Raw genomic sequence first — 19,182 nt, 5'->3', positions numbered from 1 at the left:
AGGGATGGACAAAATAAGGAGTGTTGGGAAGAATCAAACCAAAAATTGAGAAATGTAGGCTGTGTGTTTTCTTCTTGTTAGCCTACATGTGAATATATATATATGCATTTGCAGAGGTATAAGTGAAATACTATTTCTAAATAAGATGTTATCTTGGTTGGGCATGGTGGCTCACACCTGTAATCTCAGCACTTTGAGAGGCTGAGGCTGGTGGATTATTTGAGTCCAGGAGTTTGAGACCAGCCTGGGCATCGTGACGAAACCTCATCTCTACAAAAAATACAAATATTAGCTGGGCCTGATGGCGTACAGCTATAGTCCCAACTACTCGGGAGGCTGAGATGGGAGGATTGCTCAAGCCCAGGAGGTGAGGTGGGGGTTTCAGTGAGCCGAGATTGTGCCACTGCACTCCAGCCTGGGTGACAGAGCAAGACCCTGTCTCCTGTCTCAAAAAAATAATAATGATAATATTTATCTTTGACCTCTCTTTTCTGTCTTTTCACATCCCCTCTTGTTTTTGTTTTTTGTTTGTTTGTTTGTTTTTGCGACAGGATCTTGCTCTGTCACCCAGATTGGAGTGCAGTGGCGAGATCATGGCTCACTGCAACCTTGACCTCCCAGGCTCAAGTGATCCTCCCACCTCAGCCTACCAAGTACCTGGGACCACAGTTGTACTCCACTACACCCAGCTCATTTTTATGTTATTTGTAGAGAGGAGGTCTCGCTATGTTGCCCAGGGTGGTCTCAAACTCCTGGGCTCAAGTGATCCTGCCAGACTGCTGGGATTATAGGTATGAGCCACCACACTGGGCTTCACATCCCCTTTTTATCACCATCCCTTAACCCCTAATCCCTTAGTACCCTTTTATCTATCTGAGGTTACAGAGTCACAGTTGAAGAACCCTCTGTTTTATTTTCCCATATAATTAATGAAGGCCAGCCATTTGAAATTCATGTGAATACCTTTCTTACTATAAGCAGATTATTTGGTATGCATGACAGTAAGGTGAAGCACCTCTTTGGGGGTACTGCAAAAACAGTTAGCTTGTTGTCTTCCCAGTGGAGAATCAGATCTGCTAGTTCATAAATTAGGTCCCAGTTGATGAGCCCAAAGCTTCAAGGGTCATTCAGACAAGTACTAGAGAACCTCAAGAGTTTCATTAGTAATTAGTCTTTTCCCACTCCTCACAGAGGATGCCAGGGCCTTGAAACAGCAGAAGAAGACTGGGTGATAAGAATGTACATGACTAGTAATAGGAGTTGGCTATTCTCCATATGTCAGATGGTTTCCAGGGAGAAATGAGGACTCATTTTGTAATGTCATGTATACTTGGGAGTTAGCCCTCAGTGGCCGGGAGTTAACCATGGCTACTATAATTTTTGTATTTTAAAGAATGAAGATTCCAGCCTGTAAAGATAGATTTCTGCTTATTAGCTTTCACTAAGGAGCTAGGGGATAGTAATTACTTAATACAAATTTACATGCATTTGGTGTTTCTAAGCCCTTTCTGGAAGATCATTTCACTTCATCTTCCCTTCAGTCTGCAAGCACAGTTAGACAGGTTTTATAAGTGATGAACCAAAGCTGGGAAAAGCCCAACAGAGAGATCACTTTTAAGCATAGGAAAAGGGCTTTGAGATCCACAGATGAAGGCTGTCTTACACGTATAAAGTGTTAACCAGAAGAGTAAAGTGGCTGTAAAAGTTATGTAGAGAAAGATACTGTTTCCTGTCAGGGGAGAGGCTGAGAGTTTAAAAGTTTAGTATATTAAAAGTAATAAATTTCTGGGGACAATATTTCTGTTGGGTTCATGCTGTTGTTTATACTATTTTGGCCATATTCACACCCACACCTTTATCTACTGTTTTCCTAGTGTCTTTCATTGCTGTCAATGCAGGCATAGCAGTCACAGAAAGTCACCAATCCTACAACATAGATGACTTTATTTCTTTGGGAAGAAGAAAAATTATAAGAAAACATCTGGTTTTTGCATGTTTGATGTGTTTGTGTGGGTGTGTGTTTACACTTTTAACTGATATTAAGTGAAGATAGATTAATGTCACCTAGGTTTTATAAAATCAAAGAAATAGAAATATAAAGACTTTTGGTACTTGAATGACTTTGTTGTTTTCTGGTCATTTAGTACATTTATGGGACCTCAGAAGGTTTAAGTTAAACAGAGGCAAGTTACAGGAATTTTTTGGGTGGGAGAATTCGTAAGTCAGCATGTGAATCTTGATCTCATGTATTTGGAGTGGAGTATCATTAATTGTGTTTGTCACGGTTAAGGAATACAGAATTAATCTCCATCCCAGTCTTGCTATTCTTCTGAAAGCCTTTAGCTGCTGACACCATGGGCATAAGGAGGTATCTCTTCTGGCTTCTCTTTGGGTGTGGTAGCTAAGTTACAGCTTAAATACAGCCTTGGAAAGATGAGCAGTTTGTAAGCAACAAAAAAATAGTGTAGTTAACAAATGCATCATCAACAAACAAAACAACCCAATCAAAAAGTGGACAACAGCTTTGAATAGACATTTCTCCAGAGCAAATATACAAATGGCCAATAAGCATGTAAAAAGATGCTCAACATTATTAATCATTAGGGAAATGCAAATTAAAATCACAGTCATTGAGATATAACTTCATACTCATTAGGAGGGCTGTTAATGAAAAAAAAAAAAGAAGAAGAAGAAAAGAAAACCAGAAAATAGGCCAGGCACAGTCTATTTTGAGAGCACTTTGGGAGGCCGAGGTGGGAGGATCCCTTGAGGCCAGGAGCTCAAGACCAGCCTGGGTATAAGCAAGACCCCTGTCTCTATGCAAGACCCCTGTCTCTATAAAAACAAGCAAAAAACAGAAAATAACAAATGTTAGTAAGAATGTAGAGAAGTTGTACCCTTTGCACTGTTCGTGGGAGTGTAAAATGATACAGTGCTGTATAGGAGTGAGCCACCATGCCTAGCTTGTTGAAACAATATGCTGGTTCTTCAAAAAAAATTAAACATAGAATTACTACATGGTTCAGCAATTCTGCTTCTGGATATACACCTAAAAGATTTGAAAGCAAGGTCTCAAACAGATATTTGTACACCTATGTCCATAGCAGCATTATTTACAATAGCTGAGCTGTGGAAGCAACTCAAATGTCCATCAGCAGATAAATGGATAAGCAAAATGTGGTATGTGTGTATGTATGTATATATACATACATACACACACAGTGCAATATCATTCACCCTTTAAAAGGATTGGAATTCTAACGCATGCTACAACATGGATCAACCTTGAAGACATTATGCTAAATTAAATAAACGAAACAAAAGGCAAATATTGTCTGATTCCACTTATATGAGGTTCCTAGAATAGCCAACTCAGACAGAAAATAGAATAGTGGTTGCAAAGAGTTAGGGGGAGGGAAAATTAGTGTTTAGTGGATACGTAGTCTTAATTTGGGATGGTAAAAATTTATAGAAATGGGTGATCTGGTGATTATTGCACAAGAATGTGAATATACTTAATGCAGCTGAACTTTATGTTTAAATGTGGATAAAATGGTAGTTTTTATTTTTTTTAGATGGGGTCTCTCTCCTGTCACCCACTCTGGAGTGCAGTGGTGCAATCACAGCTCACTGTAGCCTCGACTTCCTGGGCTCTGGTGATTCTCCTCCCTCAGCCTCCCAAGTACTTGGGACTACAGGCACACACCACCACACCTGGCTAATATTTTGTATTTTCAGTAGACATGGGGTTTTGCCGTGTTGCCCAGACTGGTTGTGAACTCCTGGGTTCAAGCGAACCACCCTCTTAAGCCTCCTGAAGTGAGCCACTGTGCCTGGCCATAAAGTTTATGTTATGTATATTTTACCACAATTTAAAAAAGTGTTTCAACAAGCTGGGCGTGGTGGATCACTCCTATAATCACAGCACTTTGGGAGGCTGTGGTGGGAGCATCACTTGAACCCAGGAGTTTGAGACTAGCCTGGGCAACATAGGGAGACCCCCATCTTTACAAAAAAAAAATTTTTTTTTTTAATTAGCCAGGTGTGGTAGCCCATACCTGTGGTCCCAACTACTTGGGAGGCAGAGGTGGGAGGATTGCTTGAGACTGGGAGATCAAGGCTGCAGTGAGCTGTGATCAGACCACCGTACTCTAGCCTGGCCTACAGAGGGAGACCTTGTTTCAAACAAATGATTTCAACAAAAAGTAAATAAAAATAGTACAAAGGGCATCTCTATTCCCTTTACGCACGTTTACCTATTGTAATATTTTACCCAACTTGTTTTATCATTTGTGAGTGTGCGGTCATGTGTGCTCTATATATACACATGTAAATGTGTGGGCACATTTTTTTTCTGAATCATTTTAGGGTAGATTATATGCATCGTGGCTGTTCTTACTTCAGGAAAATTTCTTAACAATAAACGTATTCTTGGGCTGGGCGAGGTGGCTCACGCCTGTAATCCTAGCACTTTGGGAGGCCGAGGAGGGCAGATCACCTGAGGTCGGGAGTTTGAGACCAGCCTGACCAACATGGAGAAACCCCATCTCTACTAAAAATACAAAATTAGCCAGGTGTGGTGGCGCATGCCTGTAATCCGAGCTACTCAGGAGGCTGAGGCAGGAGAATCACATGAACCCGGGAAGCGGCAGAGGTTGTGGTGAGCCGAGATCGTGCCATTGCACTCCAGCCTGAGCAACGAGTGAAACTCCATCTCAAAAAAAAAAAAAAAAAAAAGAAGAAGAATAGGTATATTCTCTTAACTATTGTGATTATATACCAACTTCACAAATTTACATTGATACAATAATTTAATACCCTCTGAATTCCAGTTCTGTCAATATTGTTTTTTATAGCATCCCCACCTCCACCTCCTGCAGTATGGGATACAGTCTAGAATAGAGTATTGCATTTATGCAATGTCTCTTTAGCCTCCATTTGTCTTTTATGCTATGGACATGTTTTAGGAGTTTAGTACCCCTTCCTCCATTTTAAATAGACACTTCCCCTTTTTCTGAATGTTTCCTGGTAATTGAATTGGAGTTATGGCTGGGTGCGGTGGCTTACATCTGTGATCTCAGCACTTTGGGAGGCTGAAGTGGGAGGATCGCTTGAGCCTAGGAGTTTGAGACCAGTCTGGGCAACATGGTGAAACACCATCTCTACCGAAAATACAAAAAATTAGCTGACGGTGGTGGCGCGTGCCTGTAGTCTCAGCTACCTGGGAGGCTGAGGTGAAAGAATCACCGGAGTCCAGGAAGTTGAGGCTTCAGTGAGCCATGATCACACCACTGCACTCCAGCCTGGGCAGTGGAATAAGACCCTGTCTTAAAATACATACGTACATACAAATTGAAGTTATGCTGTCTCATCCAGGAAACTGCGTAAGTGTTGTATCCTTCTCACATTATCACATCTGGAGACTCAATACAATTTCATCTAAATGCATAATGAGGGGAATCAGCAAATGCTGTAGGAGATAGGGAAGACATCATTGGAAAGGAATCTGATTTGATAGCATATTTCTAACATCTTACTTACTTTCCCCAGTGTCAAATTTCACATTAGCTCAGCTAATCTGTATTACTGTTTTATACCAGTTTTAAAGCTCCTGTATTAAATATAAAAAGAATATTACTGATTTCTGTTTTTAAATTTAATGAAACCAAGTGTGTCTTTCAAATGGTGATGAAGGGTCTACTGATTATTACCATAAGGTTCCCCCAAAAGATTTGGATTGGTATAAGATGACATGGAGCTTTGATATATGAGAACAAGCCTTTATTCTCTTCCTGGTTTCATCAAATATGAGTCAGACTGACAAGTTGTACTCTCGGCTTTGCTGCCATTCTAGAACCTTTTAGCACCGCTACTTAAGTTACAGAAAGCTGCTGAAAGGAAAATATTTTTCTTGCCAATACCTTTTGTAGAATATGTAACTAGTGGTAATGCTGATGTATCTATCCTCAATGCCATTTTTCCCTTCCAGGCTATCTTACAAAAATCATTCAAATTTTGCATGTAGAGGTAAAAGGATACTTGGCAAAATATGATTAAAGCAATTATCAGTTTACTATATTTTTTGGGATTTTTCTTCTCATGTTATAGGAAGCACCGGTTGACACAGTTGAGCTATATTTACTGGCTGTAGGTAGGAGAGCCAGAGGTATATTTCAGGCCATTATTATTTGTAAGATTATTTCCTTCCCATATACCTTCTGTAAATGATTCCTTGGACTTTGTGCATTTTGTTTCTGCAGTTTGAAGAAAACAGGTCTGAAACAAGGTCTTACCTAACCCAGCTGCTTCTGAACACAGTGACTGCCAGATCTCCAAACATCAAGTCCAGCTTTGTCCGCCAACCTGTCTGACATGTCGGGACCCGTGCCAAGCAGGGCCAGAGTTTACACAGATGTTAATACACACAGACCTCGAGAATACTGGGATTACGAGTCACATGTGGTGGAATGGGGGTAATTGTTTTTGTTGACTTCATTATACTCACTCAAAGGGCTGAATCTTGCGGATCTGTTGAGTAGTTTTTGTCAGAAAACCTCCATGACTCTGTATGTGTATACCTCAGGATCAAAGCCCAATTTGTGTTTTCTTCTTTTGAGCTGAAAATTTGGTTTTGCAGTGAAGAAGCAGAGTTGTTTTGGCAAGTGAACAATTTTAATGGGCTTACCATTTAAAAATCATTTTAGTTTCTTATCCTTTTCTCTGATGTATATGCAGTTATGCACCACATAACAACGTTTGAATTAATGACAGACTACATGTAGGACAGTGGTTCCATAAGATTATAAGAAAGCTGAAAAATTTCTGTGGCCTAGTGATGTCATCGTAACATCAACAGTGAATTCATTACCTTTTCTATGTTTAGATACACAAATACCATTGTGTTACAATTGCCTAAAGTATTTATTCGGTACACATTTGTATCCTAGGAGCCATAGGCTATGCCCTAGGTATGTAGTATGCCATACCATGTAGGTTTGTGTAAACATTCTGACGTTTAACACATTTCTCAGACTGTCATTAAATAACGCATGATAGTATTCTGTATGGGCACCTGGCAACAAAAAGTTACCTATCAGCTTGCTTATCAAGCCAAGGGCATTGCAGATCAGTGAGAATTGATACTTGAGAGACTTTGAAAACACCAAACTCTTACATAAAGTATTTTTGAGGTAGGGAATGTTGTTTCGTGTTAATACAGGAGGGTGAAACAGTTCTCCAAAAAGGTAACTTCTTTCTAATCAGAAACAATTAAATTCTTAAACATTTGCCCTTATCCTGAGACTAGGCATGTCTTAGCATGGAATTCAGCCCAAATTCTATCTTGAACAGTTGTAGTCTGCCTGAACAGCTGTGTTTGCCCTCCTAATTCTCTGTGCAGACTCATTTGGATGTTTGCATTTCCTGTCCCAATGTGGTAGACATTTAATTGGTCAGATCATACTTTTGTGATAAAAGCATTTTGACATTCAAGTGCAAAAGAAAGCAATTTGAAAACTAAAGCTACAGCTCCTGTATGCTGTATTTTATATCTGACTGCATGTGATTTCCATAACCTGTAAGTGGTTAGTGGATGGCTTCCCTAAATTGTCATAGGGTGTATTTTTAATCTTGAGTATGCTATGAATTTGTGTGTGTGTGTGTGTGTGTGGAAACGAGCCTTGCTGTGTTGCCCTGGCTGCAGTGCAGTGGTGTGATCTCGGCTCACTGCAACTTCCGCCTCCTGGGTTCACGCGATTCTCCCACCTCAGCCTCTCGAGTAGCTGGGATTACAGCCACCTTCCACCCCACCCGGCTAATCTGAGTGTGCCATGATTCTTAACAGTAAATACATTGCTTCTGAATACAGGGGCACTGTGTGCTGTAAAGACACCATTAAGTGCCAGTGTGGTTTAGTACCAATAAATGTTGTTGGTACTGATAATCTAACAATTCTCCTCTTATGTCACAGGCTTTGGACTCTAGGTAACACTGTGTTTACTATAGGAATTTCAGCTGCTATCTTCAAATTGAGTGCTTTGCACTTGGTTCTGCTTAAATGGCACTAAAGAGCCCTTTTGGGCTTTTGGCATGGTTCTGTTTGCTTGCTGGCATTTGTTTTGTATGCCCTCCCATAGGGAGAGAACTCAGCCAGAAGTAGGAGCATTCTTCCCCTAGACCTGCCATGATTATTATGTTGTCCATTGTTTTTAGTACCTTTTGTCTTTTCATTCACTTTCTTTTTAGCAACTTGAGGAAAATGAATGGTTGAGATGGTTGATTTGGTTCATATTGGATACTTAGTAGGTCCAGCAGGAGTAGATAGAATTTAGGCCTTAATGGAACTGTGTTTGTCATTCTTCAGAGCAAAGCGCTCTACATTGGAAGCAGGCAGGGGCAGGAGGAAAATGTTGGCATTTCCCTTATTCTACCTCTGTTTATTACCTCTGATGTTGCTTATTGGTCACAGAATATGGGTATAAGTAGAGGAGGGGACCGCTGATTATAGTTTACAATCTACAGTGTGCTTTGTACTACACATGGACTATCCCCAGAGCTTGCCCTGGAGGGCAAATAGATTAAGCCTATACATTTGAAAGCCATTTACCTTCAAAGAGGCCTGTTAAAAATCAGCTGCTGCCAAAGTGTGGCTAGATTGAAACAGTCTTGCAAAATGTTTTTAGTTCCTGCTAAGTGCCAACACTGGACCAAGCACTAAGGGACAAGAATATATAAAAATTATTCTCGGGCCGGGCACGGTGGGTCACGCCTGTAATCCCAGCACTTTAGGAGGTCGAGTTGGGTGGATCACAAGGTCAGGAGATCGAGACCATCCTGGCTAACACGGTGAAACCCTGTCTCTACTAAAAATACAAAAAAATTAGCCGGGCGTGGTGGCGGGCGCCTGTAGTCCCAGCTACTAGGGGAGGCTGAGGCAGGAGAATGGCATGAACCCGGGAGGCGGGGCTTGCAGCAAGCTGAGATCACGCCACTGCACTGCAGCCTGGGCGACAGAGCAAGACTCCATCTCAAAAAAAAAAAAAAAAATATTCTCTTGGGGAAAGCTGTCTCTTGTTGGAGACAAACATATTTAAAACAAACCTTAATACAAGCTAGCTCCATGTCATATGCCAGTAAAGATGGTAAACAATTTGGGATTAGAACATATAATTGAAAGATACAAGTTTTTCTAATTCTAGGATTTGAAACACACGTATTTTAATTGGCTTAATTAAAAAAAAAAAAATACAATAGGCCAGGCACAGTGGCTCATGCCTGTAATCCCAGCACTTTGGGAGGCCAAGGCGGGCGGATCACGAGGTCAGGAGATCGAGACCATCCTGGCTAACACGGTGAGACCCCCGTCTCTACTAAAAATACAAAAAATTAGCCGGGCGTGGTGGCAGGCGCCTGTGGTCCCAACTACTCGGAGGCTGAGGCAGGAGAATGGTGTGAACCCAGGAGGAGGAGCTGGCAGTGAGCAGAGATCGCGCCACTGCACTCTAGCCTGGACGATGGAGCAAGACTCCCATCTCAAAAAAAAAAAAAAAAAAAACAGACAAACAAACAGTTTCGGAATTGTTTGAAATACTTCTTATTTCTATTACATCTGCTGGTAATAGATTCCTGTAAGTTGAATTGATGCTGATAATTTGACCATTTATAAGTCATTTTATTTGTGTCCACAGAAATCAAGATGACTACCAGCTGGTTCGAAAATTAGGCCGAGGTAAATACAGTGAAGTATTTGAAGCCATCAACATCACAAATAATGAAAAAGTTGTTGTTAAAATTCTCAAGGTGAGTACAAGAGATAATTTCAGAGGTATTTGGAATAGAGATTTTTAAAAATAGTTCTGAAGACTTTTTTAAAACAGCATTTAAAAGGTTTTTGGTGCCAAAGCAAATAAATAAAATTTTATTGTATCCTATGAACTCAGTAGAACAAGTTCTGCTTATTTGACAGATCAGGAAACTGAAGCAAGAGAAGTGATTTGAGTTGACTCATATAGCTAGGTTGTGGCAGAGTAAGGGAGCAAAGGTACAGTCTCTTCTCTCCCAGTTCTTGCCTAATACTTATTTCCTTTACTTTTCATTATATAACGAGGCTTTTGTATTCAATAAATAAATCATTGCCTCTACTTTGTAAAGATGAGGAGTCACTGGACTCGAAGGGGACAGACAGATGATATTAGTGCAGCTAGTCTGGTGTAATTGCCCTTGCTTAGATGATGTGAGTGATAGGGACTGAAACAAACTGGGAAACACATGCCTCTTCAAAAGGAGTTAGCTGCTTCTCAGCTGAAGTTGATGATTGCCCTGCAGTAATGCAAGTCCATTGTTGCTTGATACTCTGTTTTGCAAATAAAAGCCAGAAATTTATATTTGTATATGAATTTTCCTGACTTTTAAGTGTTGGCTCAAGATTTTAAAAAAACAATGCACAGGCCAGATTTGGCCTCTGGGCGACCAATATACAACTTTTAATTTAGTTATAACTATGCTGTGCACTGTCATATATTGGGAACTTAGCATATAGTTCCTTACCACAGGAACTTTTTCATATTTGACACTGAAAAATAGAAGTTTCCAAACTTTCTCAATTTATAACACTTACACTGTCTTTAATTTTTCATGGTACTCCTAAGTCAAGAAATACCTCATAGTTCTCTGTATTAAGTAGCAAGGTCCAAATAGCTAAGTAAGTTTTTTTTTTTTTTTTTTTTAATTGTTTTTGTTTTTGTTTTGAGAAGGAGTCTCGTCCTGTCGCCCAGGCTGGAGTGCAGTGGCGCGATCTCGGCTCACTGCAACCTCCGCCTCCTGGATTCAAGCGATTCTCCTGCCTTAGCCTCGCAAGTAGCTGGGACTACATGTGCACGCCAGCATGCCCGGCTAATTTTTGTAATTTTAGTAGAGACGGGGTTTCACCATATTGGTCAGGCTGGTCTCAAACTCCTGACCTCAGGTGATCCGCTCGCCTCGGCCTCCCAAAGTGCTGGGATTACAGGCATGAGCCACACTGCACCTGCCCACTAAGTATTTATATTTTAGCAACTTGGTAGCCATTTAAAAAGTTGTTCACATAAATTAAAAGAAAAAAGTTAATTTTATTCTTATATAATTTATTACTATTGGGTTATGTAGACCTGTTACAGCACAGCTTTTCAAATGTTGTAATTGGTTGGACACCACCACCCTCATTTCCTGTCATTGATTTTTGCGCAGTACTTGCTTTTTATCACAGCAACTACTGCAAACCCAGCTTCACAAAAATATGCCGTCACAAGGAGTATAATACAATCTAATATTGAAACTACGAACTACCTCAAGCTGGTAGTGCACCCAGTGTCTGGCAGATTTAACAACTGGTTGGTGTGTTTTCCTCAAAAATTTAAAGTATTCCACAGTACTCCTGTGCATTGCTGGGGTGCCTCACATGCCATTTGAGAACCAAAGAGTTTAAGTATTTATCTATCTTGAAATATGTAGAAAGAGAACTAGGTTGGAAATCAAAACATGTGGGTGACTAGCCATAGTAGTCCTTTTAACCTAGGACATGTTTATCCATCTATTAAAAAGAATGTTGGCTGAGGATGGTGGCATGTGCCTTTAGTCACAGGTACTTGAGGGGCTAAAGTGGGAGGATCGCTTGAGCCTGGAAGTTGAAGGTTGCACTGATCTATGATCAAACCACTGCACTCCAGCCTGGGCGATGAGAGTGAGACCCTGTCCCAAAAAACAAAAAGGATCAAACACAAAATTGTGTGTATATATACATACGTTGGAGACTGGAGTTCTTTGTGATTGTATGGTGATATTCATATGGAAAGGTATATGATAGAATGAGGTGATTTATTATTTAGAGCCACATGAAAAGCATGAATAGTGGGTCTACAGTTCAGAAGAGGGTAGTAGTTAGGAAAAGCTCCCTGGGGCTGTCTTCAGGCTGAATAGGAGGAGGATTTGGATAGGTATTGGGTGGAAGTGGTGAAGGGAAGCAGGCTGTAGAGTGCACCAAGATAAGAAAAGAGGAGGAGGGAAAAGCGAAGAAATATTTCATGTGAAAGATGTTATGTGACCATACATAGGAGTTGAACTTGGAAAGAGAGATTAAGTTGGTGAAGGCCTGGAAAAAATAATCTCTGCATTTCCTTGCAGTCTTAAAATTATATAGCCATCTCTTCTAGGTAATTGTGAGCCCTTGATGATTTTGAATGAAGGGTGATTTAGAAAGATTTTTTTCAGCTCAGTTTTTCTAACTGTAGTGTATTTTTTACTGTAACTGTGGGTAGGTGATGTAAGTATAGATGAAGTTCCTTCGTAAAGCATATTTAAAATTTTTAATCTCCCCTATTTATTTAATAAGACAAAAGTTGCATTGATCGCATTAAATTAGGGCCTGAGTCAGCTGCCTGGTCTGTCACAAACCAGCTTTTTAAGTTTATAGATTTGAAGGATTCTGTAGAGTAGTTTTGTCAACCAGAAGCTTTTTTTTCCACTAAAAAATCCAGCAGTTGGGTCAATGGAAAACAGGAGGTAAGTTGTTGGGTTAGTCTCTGCAGGGTGGAAAGATCTCCCAGATATTGCAACAGTTTATAAAGATCTGAATAGTTGAAGCAGGAAGAGAAAACTTATATTATCTTGTTTCTTAGGTAGATATTGTATTGGATAAGAGGTTGTGGGTTGAATTCAATGTGGACTACATGGAAGTCATTAGTAAAATAGTTTCTATTTATTGGGTACCACTTTGCATTGGACCTATTCTAACTGTGGTATGTAAATCACTAACGGGCGAGTATAGTCCCTTTCAGCAATGAAAAACATTTAAATGCTTTTCTGAACACTGCACAACCACAAAGCCAGGTTTTGAGAACTGTCAGTGTTTCCAAAATCTGCTTGCTTGTCTGCTACCATGTGCTTGAGGCTTAAGACAAAGTTAAAAGAATTTATAGTATTATTTGGTAGTTTCTGGACCTGGATCATCAGCCTGGAAAGTATCTAAAAATAAATCCCCCATTTCCCTCTCAAGATTTTGATTTAGTGAATCTTGGTGGGTTCTGTGAGTCTGTATATTAAAAAAATCCAGGTGATTGTTGGTCATCAAACTTTAGTAACCACCAATCTTGTTAATGAAGAGACGAGATGTACTTAACTTCTAAGAGTTGTATGCAGTGCATCCAGTCTGAGGTGACCAACACCCTAGGAAAAGACCTGCACAGTCCAGTACAGCAGGCACGCAGGTCACATGAGGCTGTTAAGCACTTGAAATATGGCTGGGCTGAATTGAGGTATGCTGTAAGAGTAAAATACATTAGATTTCAAAGGTTTAATACAAAAAAAGAAGGTAAAATAGATGAGTAATTTTTTATATTGATTTATATGTTAAAATAAGATTTTAGATTAATAAAATACATTAATTTTGTCCTTTTTAAAATTTTCTTGATGTGGCTACTAACACATTTAAAATTACACATGTGGTTTGTATTATATTTCGTTTGGGCCAGCACTGTTTTAGACTATTCAGGAGAAGGCTTTATAAGCCCAGGCACAGTGGCTCATGCCTATAATCCCAGCACTTTGGAAGTCCAAGGCAGGTGGATCATGAGGTCAGGAGTTCGAGACCATCCTGACCAACATGATGAAACCCCATCTCTACTAAAAATACAAAAATTAGCCAGGCATGGTGGCTGGCGCCTGTAATCCCAGCTACTCGGGAGGCTGAGGCAGGAGAATTGCTTGAACCCGGGAGGCGCAAGTTGCAGTGAGCTGAGATCATGCCACTACACTCCAACCTGGGCAACAGAGCAAGACTCCGTCTCAAAAAAAAAAAAGGCTTTATAAAGGAGGTGCAGTTGGACCAAGGCCCTCCTCAGAAAAAAATGAAAAGGATTCCATACTAGAACAGATGTGGAAAGGATGGGTAAGGACAAAGGAATGTTTAAGATACCCTCTGCAGAATACTCTTTAGAATGGAGGGATTCATTTATGAGTATTGGCACTTGTATTGGCACTTTGGGAGGCCGAGGCAGGCGGATCACGAGGTCAGGAGATCGAAACCATCCTGGCTAACACGGTGAAACCCCGTCTCTACTAAAAATACAAAAATTAGCTGGGCCTGGTGGCGGGTGCCTGTAGTCCCAGCTACTTGGGAGGCTGAGGCAAGAGAATGGTGTGAACCCGGGAGGCGGAGGTTGCAGTGAGCCAAGATTGTACCACTACACTCCAGCCTGCGTGACAGAGCGAGACTCTGTCTCAAAAAAAAAAAGAGTATTGGTGATCATCAGGCTAGACAGTTATTATGATGTTATGTTTCAGCCATATTCCGAAATCTTTCAAATACCTCATTTGATTCTTGCAACAATCTTATGAGATGGGTACTCTTGTTACTCATTTTACACTTAATGAAAGGCTTAGAGAGGTTATGTAGTTTACCATTAACAGCTAGCAGGTAGTAAAGGTAGGTTTCACATTGGGCATTGTGACTCCAAGACCCACACTTTACCCTCAGGGTTATGCTACACAAAGATATCTTGGCCATCCTTCTTGCTGGCCCTGATGAGAGGAAGAAATGGAAAGGGCCCATGTTTCATCCTAATTGATAAAAAGTTTTATATACTTTAGTATTACTAACCATTTAAATTGCTACTTTGTAAGGTTTTAAGACATTAACATGTTTAACATGTTTTAAAACATTAACATCAAGACTGATGATTGAAATGCTAATTCTGCAGAAGTGTGTGGTCTTTGGAATAGAAATCTTTTTTTCTTTCAATTCAACATTTGTAAGTACCTGCAGAATACCTGGCACAGTGCTAGGAGAAGGATTTAGAGAAGAATGTGACACATTTTCTTCCTTCAAGGTGCTCATAAGTAAGCCATTTATCATTTATGTATTACACTACGTGTTGAAATACTCTGAAATTTTTTTTTTTTTTTTTTTTTTTTTTTTTTTTTTGCTGATGTGCTTTTCCCCTTTCAGCCAGTAAAAAAGAAGAAAATTAAGCGTGAAATAAAGATTTTGGAGAATTTGAGAGGAGGTCCCAACATCATCACACTGGCAGACATTGTAAAAGACCCTGTGGTGAGTATAGTAGGTGTTAGCAAGGCCCGCCAGAGCTGAGATGGTGTTTGACCTGGAGCACAACTGGCCTCTTTTTGTTCCCTCCCCCAACCCTCATCATTAAGTCCTGCTTTGAAAGTACTTAATCAGATAAACCATTTAACTAGCTTGGGTCTTTCTTTCAAAGAGACCTCCACCCACAGACTATTTCTTATTCTTCTAGGCTAAGAGACTGATAGCACTGGAAACTGAAATGTGTTAATCCATTTTGCAAACTCAGGTCCGATGCCGATGGGCGATGGGCGCATTGTCGGGCTGCCTAGAGCCTGGTGAGACTTCAGCTCCATGTCTTCTGTTTGAAATCCATCCCAAAAATGACCTAAGTGTGGTGATGATCAGAGCGGGGAGGGCTTGTAGCAATAGAGGGTTTCTTACTACTGAGGCGAGGACTGCCAAATTTCACCATGCAGCATCCGCAAACATTGTCCCCACTAAAGCTGTCAGGGCAATTGCTAATGTGTGTTTTTGTTTTTGTTCTTTTCCCCTAGTCACGAACCCCCGCCTTGGTTTTTGAACACGTAAACAACACAGACTTCAAGGTATAATATATAACCAACTGTTTCGGGCTAGTGGGTTTTTAGACCACATAGCCTTTGGGGATGATGCTGTTAGAAGAGCTTGCTTCGCATTTGTTTTTAAAAAGATTTTCATCCTTACAGTGCAAATTTTAAGATAGAAGAACTCCTATATAAGCAGTGCCCACTTTCTGCATCTTGATATTTTGCCCATTTGTTTAATGTTCTTTTTAATGACCAACACATTTACTTCTCACTACTTAGTTGACAGTTTCTGCTGATGTTCAACCTAATGAAGGCAGCAACACATGTTCACTTAGGATCTGGCCATATGGCAATTTGCTTTAAACAATAGTGTTCAGGAGGAAATATATTGTATATATAAAAGTAGGGACTGCTTATTTCTTAGGATTCCTCAGAAACTGTGGGCTATAGATCTTAAAAGACAGGGATCGAGGAAGGATAATGTCAAATTCTGCCATAACACAAACCTCTATAAGAGATATCTCAGAATTCCAGTCTATCCAGTGGCCTATTTATTCACACAGTTCCAATTTTACAAAAGAATATAGCTACTCTTTTGGAGTAAAAGTGGTAAAGATCTTTGATTTGCCTTTCCACCAGTCCAGTATCCAGAATGTTATATATTAATAAATTAGTGAATTCTTTTGCAGAGATAGGGAAAAAGGAAGAGGAACTGTTTTAGAGTTAGAATGATAATTTGAAGAAAAACTTTGTCAGAAGACATTGCTAACCATTTAAAGAGACGTACCTGTGGCTGGGCATGGTGGCTTACGCCTGTAGTCCTAGCTACTGGGGAAGCTGAGGTAGGAGGATCGCTTGAGCCCAGGAGTTTGAGGTTGCAGTGAGTTATGATTGCAGCATGGCACTCCAGCCTGGGCAACAGAGTGAGACCCTGTCTCAAAGAAGATATGTCCATGTAAAAAACATTCTGCAACTCTATGGAAACTGGAAAGAATAATAACAGTTGTTCACAGAGTTTACTTTCCAATTGGAACAAGAATAGTTTTGTTAAATTGACTCAACAGGTTTGGCATCATGCCATCTGCATACCCACTGGTGATCTGCAGGGCCAACTATGTAAGCCAAAGATGAGTTAGTTCCCTACTAAGGAGGCAGTATATTTGCCAAAATGCCTCTTGAGAAGGTCTGAAGATACATGAAGAGCAAACTAAATTATAGGTGTGTATCAGTGCATATTAACGTATCTAGATCAGTATGTTTCTAACAGTGGATTATAGCTTCCGCAATATATGTTCAAGTAATTCTTCACTTTTAAGAGTTGAAGACCCAAAGTATCTCTTTAAGGTTAATGTAATGTTGGAGAAATAGAGGGCAGTGAATGGACAGATCTTGGAACAACAGTAAATGAGCCAAGTCTTGGTTTGAATTACTGTGAGTGAGGGTGAAAAATGCCTTTCTGTCAGCATTATTTCATGGCTCAAACATTTGTCTTTAACAGCAATTGTACCAGACGTTAACAGACTATGATATTCGATTTTACATGTATGAGATTCTGAAGGTAAGTAAACCTTGAATACTAAATATTTGTTAAATTGGTCTTCTCTTTGTTAAATAGTCAGTTGATGGTAGAAAAGCCGGCAGGTTAACCTTGTAAAGTATGTTAAAAGAAGGGACCTCTATATAAGTTTTTAATAAGTTAGTAGTATCATACCTGTAATCCCAATGCTTTGGAAGGCTGAGGCAGGAGGATTGCTTGAGGCCAGGAGATCAAAAGACCAGCCTGGGTGACATAGTGAGACCCCCATCTCTACAAAAAAAAAATTTTTAATTACCTGGGCATGGTGGTGTGCACCTGTAAGTCCCAGCTACTTGGGAGGCCAAGGCAGGAGGATTGCTTGAGGCCAGGAGATCAAGACCAGCCTGAGCAACATAGCGAGACCCTCTCTACAAAAAATTTAAAAATTAGCTGGGCATGGTGGCTTATGCTTGTAATTCCAGCTACTTGGGAGGCTGTGACAGGAGGATCTCAGGAATTTGAGGCAGCAGTGAGCTATGATTGTCGCACAGGCTGGAGTGCAGTAGCACAGAGTAAGACCCTGTCTCTAAATACATAAATAAATAAAAATTAATAATAGTATCAGAACCCTTGTTCTAAGGGTTATGGAATGGGGTCTAGTGGGAGTATAATTTAGAACAATTTGAAAAAGGATATTTGTAAGATAGCTGGGACTGACCCCTTAACAAATATTTGTAATTTCTGTGTGCCCCTACGTAAGTTAAAATTAAATTTTCAAAACTCTTGAAAACACCTGATGTGCTAGCTTCTGGTATATTTTATTTCTCTTAAGATTCAACAAATAAAACAGTAAACTTCAACTCAGTTCTCAAAGTGTAATTGTCCTAAGGATTGTATAAATTTCTGCTTATAGGTTGCTAATTGAAAATTTACTTTCATTTCTAAAGTGGGGTCACCAAATATCTTGTTTCCAGTAGTCACAAGATCAGCTTCCTAGATGAGAGAATTGCTAAAGTTGGCTAAGGTTTCTTACTAAACAAGAGTTGACATAAAGCCTGCTGTTGGAGCCTTAGAAGTCCCCTGAGGAGATTGTGCCAGCAGAGATACTTGATCTTTCCATTGGCTCATGCAGTTTGTGGCAAGCAAGGCTTTAGAAAGTTACAGATATGATTGCCCAGCCCTGGGAACTGTAGGAACCCAAGTTGCCCTTCAGGAAGGACAAGAATTTGGCCAACGATATCAGTTGACTGAAAGGCTGAGATTAACAAACCCCAAAGATTATACTACTCAGTTCCCTTTAGTTTGAGGTTGGAAACATTTCAGATTGGATTTGATGACCTAAATCAGTCATTGGCAAACTTCTTTAAAGGGCCAAATAGTAAATATTTTAGGCTTTGTGGGCCATGTAGTGTTCGTCACACTATTCACCTCTGCTGTTGTAGCACAAGAGCAACCATAGACAATATACAAACAAATAGGCATGGCTATGTTCCAATAAAACATTATTTACAAAAGCAGACATCAGGCCAAATTTGGCCTGTGGTTTGCCAACCTCTGTTACAGACTGTTAATTGCTAAAGAATTACTGTTCTTTGAATAAGAGGTTTATAGTAAAGATCTGTTTTCTTTCTTTGAGGGGTCTGTGAAAATAATCTAGGATCTGGACAAGACAGAAAAATTTGAAGTGGTGCAATTTGGGTATACTTTGGGTCTTTTAGGACAGAAAACATGTTGAAACAACTATGTCAGAAAAAGATCTCTAAGCTCAGAGAGCTGAGTTTGCTTGACTATGAGATCATAAACAAGTCTCTGAAGCATTGCTGTGGAAGTGACTGTGTCCTCAGCTTGAATCCCAGGGGTATTGTGAGGCTAAAAGAAGGGAAAGGTAAATTCAGGCTAACTCCTTTCTGACCTGTTCCTCCCACAGGCCCTGGATTATTGTCACAGCATGGGAATTATGCACAGAGATGTCAAGCCCCATAATGTCATGATTGATCATGAGCACAGAAAGGTAAAGTGATAGACTGACAAGTGTTATTTATCTACGT

At 40.0% G+C, this 19,182-nt stretch overlaps 1 protein-coding gene across 4 annotated transcripts in view; it reads left to right on the top strand.

The window, feature by feature from the left end:
* The window catches only part of CSNK2A1 (casein kinase 2 alpha 1), a 64,450-nt gene that overhangs the window by 29,329 nt on the left and 15,939 nt on the right, over positions 1-19,182 (top strand). For 3 of the 4 annotated variants that reach the window (XM_032142664.2, XM_032142665.2, XM_058432732.1), the window contains 6 exons: positions 6,261-6,473; positions 9,687-9,798; positions 14,978-15,079; positions 15,607-15,657; positions 17,117-17,176; positions 19,062-19,145. In XM_032142664.2, coding sequence (XP_031998555.1) covers positions 6,373-6,473; positions 9,687-9,798; positions 14,978-15,079; positions 15,607-15,657; positions 17,117-17,176; positions 19,062-19,145 — 510 coding nt within the window. In that variant the 5' untranslated portion in view covers positions 6,261-6,372. Of the gene's footprint in view, positions 1-6,257; positions 6,474-9,686; positions 9,799-14,977; positions 15,080-15,606; positions 15,658-17,116; positions 17,177-19,061; positions 19,146-19,182 lie in introns of those variants that run through there. The other variant, XM_058432733.1, reaches the window with a different exon arrangement.

Source organism: Hylobates moloch, unplaced genomic scaffold, assembly GCF_009828535.3.
Source record: "Hylobates moloch isolate HMO894 unplaced genomic scaffold, HMol_V3 SCAFFOLD_21, whole genome shotgun sequence".
NCBI classification, from domain to species: Eukaryota; Metazoa; Chordata; class Mammalia; order Primates; family Hylobatidae; genus Hylobates; species Hylobates moloch.
The sequence above is the reverse complement of the archived record's forward strand: the minus strand, read 5'-3'. Positions and strand labels throughout refer to the sequence as shown.